General features: G+C 45.8%; 2 protein-coding genes across 2 annotated transcripts; one reads left to right on the top strand and one right to left on the bottom strand.

Moving 5' to 3' along the window:
- Positions 1 to 1,502: 1,502 nt before the first annotated feature.
- LOC115662080 (probable pectinesterase/pectinesterase inhibitor 46) lies at positions 1,503 to 3,379 on the top strand. Its single transcript, XM_030584259.1, has 2 exons — positions 1,503 to 2,574; positions 2,700 to 3,379. Exons 1-2 carry the CDS (start codon positions 1,503 to 1,505, stop codon positions 3,377 to 3,379), a joined length of 1,752 nt encoding a protein of 583 aa, XP_030440119.1.
- A 4,319-nt stretch (positions 3,380 to 7,698) lies between these two features.
- LOC130137325 (uncharacterized) lies at positions 7,699 to 11,445 on the bottom strand. The gene is made up of 6 exons (XM_056308112.1): positions 11,199 to 11,445; positions 10,965 to 11,039; positions 10,459 to 10,814; positions 9,814 to 10,405; positions 8,073 to 8,485; positions 7,699 to 7,843 (listed from the first exon to the last, which is right to left on the bottom strand). The coding sequence occupies exons 1-6, from the start codon at positions 11,443 to 11,445 to the stop codon at positions 7,826 to 7,828; spliced, it is 1,701 nt and encodes a 566-aa protein (XP_056164087.1). The 3' UTR covers positions 7,699 to 7,825.
- Between the last annotated feature and the right edge of the window lie 355 nt (positions 11,446 to 11,800).

Genomic DNA, 11,800 nt, shown 5'->3' with positions numbered 1-11,800 from the left:
TAAAAGCTTTTTGCGTTGCTGTGAAAAGACCGTCGCTTTTTCCCTAAAAGTTTTTGACTGGCGAGAGAGCGCGCAAAGCTGTGCATCCTCGTGGTGATCCGCTTACTAAACCGCGTCCGGACCGTCGAGCCCGGCGGGTCCCACGAGAGCGGCCCTTTCATCGAAACTAGCGGTGCGAATACGGTTCGACAAATTGAACACGGCTCACCAGACAATTTCTCGGGATTAATGACACTAATAATTCTTAAACTTTACCACCCGCCTGGGTGGCGCTGCTGGAGCGCGCACTCTTCCTCTCGCAAAAGGTTGAGTGTTCGAATCCCGGGTGCCGCAGGGTGACTTAACCGGTGCACGTGTGTGTGGTGGCTAGCACGTGTCGCCCCCAGGGTTTACCTCCCGGCTGTCGGCCGTGCGGGGGTTCCCTGGGTCATCAAAAAAAAAAAAATTCTTGAACTTTAACCCAATGTGTAATGTTGTGCAATGTGATCGTTGGACTTTTGATTTGTTCAATGTCGTCCCCGAACTTTGGCTCAGTGTGTAATGTGGTTTCCGAACTTTTAAATTGTCTAACGTGATCCTTATACTTTTAGTACATATTTAACTTAGTCGATAAACTATATGAAAATGTTCGACGCTGTCCCTGAACTTGAATAAATGGAAGGACAATATTGAATATTTTCATATAATTTAAGGGTTAAACTGAATATTTACTAAAAGTCTAAAGACCACATCGAATAAGTTGAAAGTTCGGGAACCACATTGCGCATTGCACATTGCCCTATAATTTAGGGACCATTGAACAAATTAAAAAAATCAAGGCCACACTGTACATTGAGCCAAAGTTACCATTCGTGTCATTATCCCGAGAATTCTCTCTCTCGCCCTATGGAGAATGCTCGATAAATTCGTGTGGACCGGACAGCTTTAAAAGGCTCAGAAACAAACTATTTCTATCAGAAGTTGGGCTGAGGAAGAGAAGGGCTCGAGGCCCTATCAGATTGCAGTGGTCGATCACTCCCATACGGAAAAAACGAACCGATTGATAGATAAATCAGTCGATGATAAACATATTGGAGATCTAGTTCGACCCGTCATCGCCAAGCCATACCAAGAAAAGAAAAGAAAAGAAAAGAAAATTTGATTTCTTCAATCTTTATAGCTATATAATATTGGTCGGTTTCCGTGCCAAATCTTCTTGAAAATAATTTCATTTATATAAGTCAAACCCCACAAAATGTTATCTGCTGTTTTTGCTGCTGCTTCGCAAACATGAGAGCCACTCTCCAACCCCAAAAGAGGAACCCGAACATCCGGACAACATCATCATCTTTGACCTTATGTTTTGGCGTTTCATATATTTGCTTTGTGCCTCGCACGTAGTCCCTCGCCCCAGAGCCCATGCACGGCCCCCATGTATATACATACCGCCGACGTCCATACCAGGCATCACCACCACCACCACAGCAGCGAAGCGCAGAAGATCATCTCCGAGCTGCGCATCAATGGCTTCTACGATCAAGGCCTGTGGGAAGATCAGTGAAGCCGAGCAAGCGGCGCTCGACGCTCGTCGCCGAACCCAGAAGCGAACCATTGTCGTGGGCTTGTCCTCCGTCGCTCTCGTTGCCGTCGTGGTCGCCGCGATGGTCGGTACTTCGGTGCACGCCGGCAACAGGAGAGGCGGCGAGGCTCAACCTCTCTCGACCTCGGTGAAGGCCGTGTGCGATGTCACGCTGTACAAGGACTCGTGCGTCAGCTCCCTCGCCCCGAGGGCCAACTCGAGCGGCCCGGTCCGCCCGGAGGATCTGTTCAAGCTGTCGATCCAAGTGGCCCTGGAGGCGCTGGCCAAGGCCGCGGGGTATTTCTCCGAGCAAGGAACGGTCTTCAATAACACCGCGGCGGAGGGGACGGCAAGCGCGGCGCTGGACAGCTGCCGCGTGCTCCTTGGGCTCGCGATGGACTCTCTGAACAGCTCGCTGTCATCGAGCGACGCCTCGAACTTGTTCGATTCGGCGGACGATCTCAAGACCTGGCTCAGCGCGGCCGGGACATCCCAACAGACGTGCATCGATGGGTTTGATGGATCAGCAGGAGCGATTAAAGAGATTGTTGCGAACCATCTCGAAGACTCAGGCGAACTGACGAGCAATAGTCTTGCGATCATCACTTGGATTTCAAACATCGCGAGCTCAATCAAGCTACGGTGGCTCATGAGCTTGCCTCGCCCCCACCACCACCACCTCGGCCACCACCATCACCACAAAGTGCCGAAATGGGTGCACCGGAAAGAGCGCGAGCTGCTTCAGAGCTCCGATTTGAGGAAGAAGGCGAATGCTGTTGTGGCCAAAAACGGTTCGGGCAAGTACAAGACCATCGGAGCCGCACTTGACGCCGTGCCCGACAAGAGCAAGGACACGTTCGTGATCTACGTGAAGAAGGGGGTCTACAGCGAGAACGTGCAGGTCGAGAAGTCGAAGTGGAACGTTATGATGGTCGGGGACGGGATGGATGCAACGGTCGTCACCGGTAGCCTGAACGTCATTGACGGGACTCCGACGTTTCAGACCGCAACTTTCGGTAATTCACTCCTTCGCGAGCTCTTCCTCATTTTGCCTGTTTGATAATGATAATGTTCATGTCTTGGCATTACTCCATTTGTGGAAAGTAAGGTTTAACTATAATTGAACATTTCCACTTTGCAGCTGTGTTTGGCAAAGGCTTCATTGCTTCGGACATGGGATTCCGCAACACCGCTGGCCCGGCCAAGCACCAAGCGGTGGCTCTCATGTCGACCGCCGACCAGTCGATTTTCTACCGGTGCTGCATCGACGCCTTCCAGGATTCCCTCTACACTCACTCCAACCGCCAGTTCTACCGGGACTGTAACATCTACGGGACGGTTGACTTCATCTTCGGGAACTCCGCGGTCGTCTTCCAGAACTGCACCATCCTACCCAAGACGCCCATGGTTGGCCAGCAAAACACCATCACCGCTCAAGGCAAGTTCGACCCTAACCAGAACACCGGCATCTCGATCCAGAACTGCACCATCTGGCCAGCGGGGAACTTGACCAACGTCCAGACGTTCCTCGGGCGGCCGTGGAAGAACTACTCTACCACGGTGTACATGCGCTCCACGATGTCCAACATCATCAGCCCAAACGGGTGGCTGCCGTGGGTCGGCAACTCAGCCCCGGACACCATATACTACGCGGAATTCCAGAATTACGGACCAGGGTCTAACACGAAGTACAGAGTCAAGTGGAAGGGACTGAGATCGAACCTATCTACCAAGCAAGCTAGCAAGTTCACGGTCAAATCCTTCACCAAAGGTGAAAAATGGATCAAGCCGGCGAATATCCCGTATGACCCTAGTTTGTGAATTTGATACTGTCGAGCTCTCCTATTGCCGGCTTTTTTTTGGGGGGGTGTCTTTTGCTTGCTGATTGATTATTTTGTAGGGTTGTCGTAATTCAATTCTCCTATACGTAATGCCTTGATTGATTGGGATTGAAGGGAACGAAACAAGAATACTAATTGAATGAGCTGATTATTCATCGTCATGGTGTTTCTTCCTTCAATACAGTCTGTTTCAATTCATGTCCTTTGGTATTATCCTCTGGACTTCCTCCATGCACACCCCCGAGTCAAAACCAGACTTCAAATTACAAATCAAGACACCATCTCAAGGAACCAATCCGAGTCGAGCCTAAAATTTGTTCGCGAGCTCGTCCAAATGGAAGAGTTGCACAGGTCCATTGATCTCATGCTCGTGAACTAGTCTACTATAGACCTAGTCATGGGTCTAGGGGCGTGCTCGGCCCTCCGGTCTTGAAGCACGATTTGAGCTGGCTTGGAAAAGCAATTCCTTCTATGGACCGATCTTTCTATGAAGAATATTTTTGACATATTTTACAACATGGGTGGACCTAAATACGTTAGTTTAGACTTGATATACCAACGCTTACTGCTCATTGATCAAGTCTAGTCTAAAACCTCGAGAATCGCTTGCAAGTTTGATGTGTATGGGCCCATTTCCATCTTTTTGGGCTATGGGACCCATGTGATACTATCAAAGCAGCCATTCACCCATGGACAAGTCCATCCATTGTTTATATCATGTGATATATTGGTGGGACATAACAAATTATATGATGAGTTGTTTCCATTATAGTTCTCAAGCTATCTCGCGTGTAAATTTAACGAGATTATATGCTCAAGAAATGTCATATCGAAACGTTATGTGTTATGACTGTCACATAACATACTATTCCAGGTCAACTACAGAAGCACATAACCAAAGCTCCCAACATCTCACTTGCAAGAAACCCATCCATGGTCAATTATTTTGTGGCTGGAAATTGTATTATCATTTTGACAGTTCTGAAAGAAAGAACAAAAAAATATGTGCTTCTTTCTTAGTTTCCCTTAAATGCGTGAATCAATCTCTCTATGGCATATGCTCGTGTTGTCGCCCGCTTTGTTGCTATTAATAGACAATAGCAACGCCATGAATGAATGTTAGCGATGGTACCATGTGTATGTGTTGAAATTTTGTTTGGATTCTTCAAGAGCACTTGAGCATAGTAAATCCTAGCTGTTGAATAATTTGGATCTTACGTAAGATGCACATGATCCAACGGCTGATTCATTAAATTGATGTGCACCTAAATCATGCAAGTACTACTCATACATCGAGGGGTTCGCTCGTTTCCAAACAGCACGAGCCCCAAAATTGGACTCCAACCTCTTCTCGTTAATTACAAGCCCTAAATGGACGTTTATCTCGGACTGTTGAGTAAAACTCCTATTGATTTTGAAGTTGACAAAACCTTCTATGTTATTGTAAATCTGATACTTATTATGAACAAATTTATTCCAGGTCTGTATATTCTGGAAGCTCAGAAGAAAGTTATTCAGACTTTACAAACTGTCAAGTATGTTTTTGAAGACCCATATAATCTAGGTTCTGAGATTCAGACGCAGAAGTTATTCAGATGCAGATGTAGAAGTAGAAGTTATTCAGATGCAGATGCAGACGCAGACGAAGAAATTATTCAGACGCAGAATTCAGAACGTAACACAACAGCTAGTGATCTGGCATGGATTTCACAGAAGGAATGTTCTGATTGTCTCAATCTGAATCAAATTGATTGACAATCAAACATCACGACAAGAATGCATTACAACGGACAAAACTCTACTTATAGAAACCAAGATTCTGATTGTATGGGCGACCAGAATCAGCGGGATTCAGAATCTGTCATCCAATGGCTACTCAATCCTTATTATACAAATCTGTCCAAGGTGAAGATTGGAAGATGATCCTCTGAAAGCTGTCCAACGGCTAGTAGAGGAGTATTTAAGAGGATCAACGAGCAGCAGAAGGAAGTACAGAATCAAGAATCAACGAGTCCAAAGTCTGAGCATACTCCAATCATTTATCTTGTCGTTCTGAGCCAAACATTAAGATCTTGAGGGACACTTTGTAAGAGTGATTGTGATATGAATCTGTGCGGAAGATGATCGTTTTACGAAGATCTGTGAGTTACGAATTGCTGACCTCGACCCCCAATCGAACCTGTGATTGGTAATCTCGGTATGAACGCGACCTGTTGACGAACCTGTGTCAACCAATCCACGTTATAACGCCACGAACAAGAGAATTCGCGATCTTGCTCGATAAGTTGAATTCGATCGCCACAAGGGAACCTTGATAAGATCTAGTCCTCAAGAGAACTCAAGAAGAAAACTTCTCTATATAAAATTCTGTCCTCCTTTTAGAAATCTATAAGCAACCTTATATAGGGTGCTAACCCTAATCCTAATCATACTAGGATTAAAATTACAAAAATAACCTTAATTACTAAAAATTCGTCCAAAAATGGAAAAAAGGCCTAAAAGTTCATCTAAACGACTCCAAATCGCTAAAAAACATCATCAATCACTACTAAAGTAGTGAGTATTAATCAGCGGCCCGTTTCCAAGGGTCCATCCAAATTTGAGCCAATTCGGAGTTTGTCAATTCTAAGCTCCTTCGGAATTCGCTGGACCAAGAGTAATCATGTTGCGCCAAGGAGCTTCAGAATCTTCAAGTTTCGAATCCAGATTGTCCCCATTCCAAATATCTTGAACCATTATGCCGACAGCTTGTTTGAATTCCTTCGCTCTCGCTCGAGTGATCGGGCCTAGCGAATAGAACAACGGGTCCCTAGCACCTCCTCCTCGATAGGGTTCGATGTCCACATCATTCCCTCCCCCGTGCAAAGGATTTGCCCTCAAATCAGCGTCTGCATCAAAAAGAGTCAAATTAGAAACATTGAAAGTAGCACTAATACCGTACTCACCTGGAAGGTCAAGCTTGTAAGCATTATCGTTGACTCTTTCCAACACCATAAAATGTTCATCCCCTCGCGGTAGCAATTTAGAGCGTCGCTGTTTGGGGAAACGCTCTGTGCGCATATGAACCCAAACCCAATCACCGGGCTCAAACACTACTTTCTTGCGCCATTTGTTGGCTTGCTTTGCATACTGCTCTGTCTTAAGCTCAATATTCAGCCGCGTCTTCTCATGCAAAGTCTTCACAAATTCAGCTTTCTTAGCACCATCTAAATCCACACGCTCAGCAACAGGCAAAGGGGTTAAATCTAACGGAGTTAAGGGATTAAAACCATAGACAACCTCAAACGGTGTGAATTTAGTAGCAGAATGCACGCTTCTCTTATAAGCAAATTCAACATGCGGTAAACAATCTTCCCAAGATTTAATGTTCTTTTTAATGATAGCACGCAACAATGTCCCTAAAGTCCTGTTAACTACTTCAGTTTGACCATCAGTTTGTGGATGACAAGTAGTAGAGAATAAAAGTTGTGTACCTAACTTCTTCCACAATGTCTTCCAAAAGTAACTTAGAAATTTAGTATCTCGATCAGAAATAATGGACCTAGGCATGCCATGCAAACGCACAACCTCACGAAAGAACAATTTAGCAACATTCGATGCATCATCAGATTTATGACAAGGTATAAAATGAGCCATCTTTGAAAATCGATCAACAACCACAAAAATAGAATCCTTGCCATGCTTAGACCTAGGCAATCCTAACACAAAATCCATAGAGATATCAACCCAAGGATGCGTTGGGATAGGCAAAGGTGTATATAAACCATGTGGTTTAATCGTAGACTTAGCCTGCTTACATGCGATACATCTCTCGCAAACTCGTGTGACATCTCGTTTCATGTGTGGCAAAAAAAATGTTCATGCAGCACTTCATAAGTCTTATTGATTCCAAAATGCCCCATTAAACCACCACTATGTGCCTCTCGCACTAATAACTCGCGCAAAGAGCATCTAGGCAAACACAACTTATTTTCACAAAAGAGATATCCATCATGCCTATAAAACTTTTCAAACGCAGCATGCTCACAAGCTTCAAATACTCTTCCAAAATCATCATCGTCAGCGTATAAACCTTTGATATGCTCGAAACCTAGACACTTTGCTCCTAGAGTAGTTAGAATTGCGTACCTTCGAGAAAGTGCATCGGCTACCACATTTTCCTTACCTTTTTTGTACTTGATTAGATATGGAAAAGTCTCAATGAACTCCATCCATTTGGCATGTCTTTTGTTCAACTTTTGCTGCCCCCTCAAGTACTTTAAGGTCTCGTGGTCGGTGTAGATCACAAACTCTTTTGGCCACAAGTAATGTTGCCAAGTCTCCAAAGCTCGCACCAAAGCATACATTTCCTTATCGTAAGTCGGATAATTCAATGTCGCTCCGCTTAACTTCTCGCTAAAATACGCTATGGGACGTCCTCCTTGCATCAACACAGCTCCAATTCCTGTACCAGAAGCATTGCATTCTATCTCAAAAGTAGTACTGAAATTCGGTAAAGATAATAAAGGAGCATTAGTCAGCTTATCGTTTAACAGATTGAATGCTCTCTCTTGCTCTTCTCCCCAAGTGAAACCCACGTGCTTCTTGATAACCTCGGTTAAAGGTGCGGCGATGGTGCTGAAATCTTTTACAAATCTACGATAGAAACTGGCTAAACCATGAAAGCTGCGCACCTCTCCTACTGTCTTAGGTGTCGGCCATTCACGGATTGCTTTCACCTTTTCTTCATCAACCTGTATTCCATCAGCACCAACAACAAAGCCTAGAAATACTAATTTGTCAGTTACAAAACAGCACTTCTTTAGGTTAGCATATAATTGCTCAGCCCTTAAAACCTGCAAAACAGCTCGCACATGCTCAATATGGTCATCAAGGCTTCGACTATATATCAAGATATCATCAAAATAGACAACTACAAATCGACTAATAAAAGCACGCAGAACATGATTCATAAGTCGCATGAAAGTACTAGGTGCATTAGTTAAACCGAATGGCATGACTAACCACTCATACAACCCGTACTTGGTCTTAAATGCAGTTTTCCATTCATCCCCCTCTTTTATCCTAATTTGATATTTGTAAGGACCTGGGATCTACACTGTGTAATATTGTCCGCTTTGGGCCCACTGACCCTCACGGCTTTAAAACGCGTTACACAGAATAGAGAACCCAAGCCTTATAAACTAGCCCAGGACTCCCCCCCTAAGCGATGTGGGACAGAGACATGCCCCCCTTGCCATCCTAGAAGCCTGCCAAGAGCCGCTCCTTGTCCAGGCCCTCTGGCCCCGGCGACCACTCTCCGCCCTCGTCGGACCGGGTCGTTACATTCTCCCCTCCTTCGAGCACAGCGTCCTCGCTGTGGCCCCACACGCGGTCGGGAGTCAGCTCTGATACAATTTGTAAGGACCCGGGGTCTACACTGTGTAATATTGTCCGCTTTGGGCCCACTGACCCTCACGGCTTTAAAACGCGTTACACAGGATAGGCCACCCAGGCCTTATAAGCAACCCCAGGACTCCCCCCCTAAGCGATGTGGGACAGAGAGATGCCCCCCTTGCCATCCTAGAAGCCTGCCAGGAGCCGCTCCTTGTCCAGGTCTTTGAACCCCGGCAACCACTCCCCGCCCTCGTCGGACCGGGTCGTTACATTCTCCCCTCCTTCGAGCACAGCGTCCTCGCTGTGGCCCCACACGCGGTTGGGAGTCGGCTCTGATATCACTTGTAAGGACCTGGGATCTACACTGTGTAATATTGTCCGCTTTGGGCCCACTGACCCTCACGGCTTTAAAACGCGTTACACAGAATAGAGAACCCAAGCCTTATAAACTAGCCCAGGACTCCCCCCTAAGCGATGTGGGACAGAGACATGCCCCCCCTTGCCATCCTAGAAGCCTGCCAAGAGCCGCTCCTTGTCCAGGCCCTCTGGCCCCGGCGACCACTCTCCGCCCTCGTCGGACCGGGTCGTTACATTCTCCCCTCCTTCGAGCACAGCGTCCTCGCTGTGGCCCCACACGCGGTCGGGAGTCAGCTCTGATACCATTTGTAAGGACCCGGGGTCTACACTGTGTAATATTGTCCGCTTTGGGCCCACTGACCCTCACGGCTTTAAAACGCGTTGTCTTGGGTAGAGGCACTCTTTGGCCCTTCCTCCCCTAAGCCCAATATTGTCCTCTTTGGGGCGCTCTCTGGCCCTTCCCCTCAAGGCTTTGTTCTCATCATGGGCTTGCTTCCGCTGCGCATGATGAGAACAAAGCCTTGAGGGGAAGGGCCAGAGAGCGCCCCAAAGAGGACAATATTGGGCTTAGGGGAGGAAGGGCCAAAGAGTGCCTCTACCCAAGACAACGCGTTTTAAAGCCGTGAGGGTCAGTGGGCCCAAAGCGGACAATATTACACAGTGTAGACCCCGGGTCCTTACAATAATAACCACTTTTCATATCAATTTTAGTAAATATACAAGCTCCATGCAATTCATCCAACATGTCATCTAGCCTAGGAATATGATGTCGATACTTTACCGTTATGTTATTGATTGCTCGGCAATCAATACACATTCGCCAAGACCCATCCTTCTTTGGCACCAACAAAACAGGAACAACACATGGGCTAAGAGACTCTCTCACATATCCTTGCTTTAGTAATTCGCTAACTTGCTGCTGAAGTTCCTTTGTCTCTTCAGGATTGCTTCGATATGTGGGTCGGTTAGGCAATGGTGCACCGAGAATCAAATCGATTTGATGCTTTATGCCTCGAATCGGTGGTAAACCTCCAGGAAGCTCATCAGGAAAGACATCTTCAAATTCCTGCAATAAAGACACGACAGAACTTGGCAAATTCGGGTCAAGTTCGTTAGTAGTAAACAGTGCCTCCTTGTACAAAAGTACAAGTATCGGTCGGTCCAGAATCAAAGCTCTCCTCACTTCACTAGATTTTGCATAGAAATTCTTTTCTCTCTTTTCTTTTCTCTCTCCTTTTCTCTCGGTTTTTTTTACCACTCTACTCTTATCTTCCTCTCCTTTTATTTGCGTCTCAGAGTTTCCACGCAGGCCCTCAGTTTTATCACTTTTTCTCTCTCTCTCTCAGCCTCACGTTGTAGTTTCAATTGATCTTCATACACTTCAGTAGGTGTCATTGGCACCAATGTGTATGTCTTCTGATTCATCACCAATGAATATCGATTAGTGTACCCGTCATGATGTACCTTTCGATCATACTGCCATGGCCTACCAAGTAAAAGATGCCCTGCTTGCATAGGTATAACATCACACATCAGCTCATCCTTATATCGCCCTATCTCAAATGGAACTCGGACTTGCTTCGATACTTTTACTTCACCACTATCATTCAAGCACTGCAATCTATATGGTCTTGGATGCTTTGCAGTCTTCAATCCCAATTTCTCCACCATGGTACAACTTGCTACATTTGTACAACTACCTCCATCAACAATCAAGCTACAAATCTTACCATTCACCAAGCATCTTGTATGGAACAAGTTATCGCGTTGCTGGTGATGCTCCTCCTCTTTGACTTGAACACTAAGAGAATGCCTAACCACCATCAATTCACCCTTTGCTGGCATCTCAACATCACTACAATCCTCCAATAGTGGCATGTTATCATCCTCTTCCTCCCTCTCACTTTCTGATTCAATATCATCATGTCCAGTCATGATCATCACCCTCCTGTTAGGGCACTGATTTGCCATATGACCCCTGCCCAAACACTTGAAACATTTAATATCACGAGTTTTAGTGTTAGGGTTTTCAGTTTTACCTGAAGCCGGATTCGAACCAACTTTGCCATCCTTCTCCTTCTCCTTCAAAGTTTCAGTCTTGATATTGTTTCCCTTCCAATTCGGCTTCTCGTCTCTCTTCCAATTAGACTTCCAATTCGAGCTTGAACCTCCATCACTCTTGTAAGTTCGATCCAACTTCAATTGCCGCTCAACTTTGATGGCTTTGTCCACTAATTCCTCCAATTCAACGTAGTGTTGCAGCTCTACCACCCTTGCTATATCTCGGCTCAAACCACACAAAAATCGTGACATTGTGGCCTCACGGTCTTCCACCACATTAGCACGGATCATAGCAATCTCCATCTCTTTATGGTATTCTTCCACACTCATATTACCTTGTGTGAGATTTTGCAGCTTATGGAACAAGTCTCTGTAGTAATGACTAGGTATAAAGCGCCTCCTCATCACTGCTTTCATCTCATCCCACATTTCTATTGGTCTTTCACCATTGCGTCTCCTGGTAGTCACAAGTTGATCCCACCAAATTATAGCATAATCAGTAAATTCAACCGCTGCAATTTTTACCTTTTTGAGCTCCGAATATCGCTGGCAATCAAATACCATCTCCATCCGTTTCTCCCATTCTAGATACGCATCAGGATCATTC

The sequence above is a fragment of the Syzygium oleosum genome, unplaced genomic scaffold (genome assembly GCF_021117445.2).
Source record: "Syzygium oleosum isolate NSW1041296 unplaced genomic scaffold, Sole_v2.1 Sole_v2.02, whole genome shotgun sequence".
Classification (NCBI taxonomy): domain Eukaryota; kingdom Viridiplantae; phylum Streptophyta; class Magnoliopsida; order Myrtales; family Myrtaceae; genus Syzygium; species Syzygium oleosum.
Note: the sequence above shows the minus strand (reverse complement) of the source record. Positions and strands in the feature narration are given on the sequence as shown.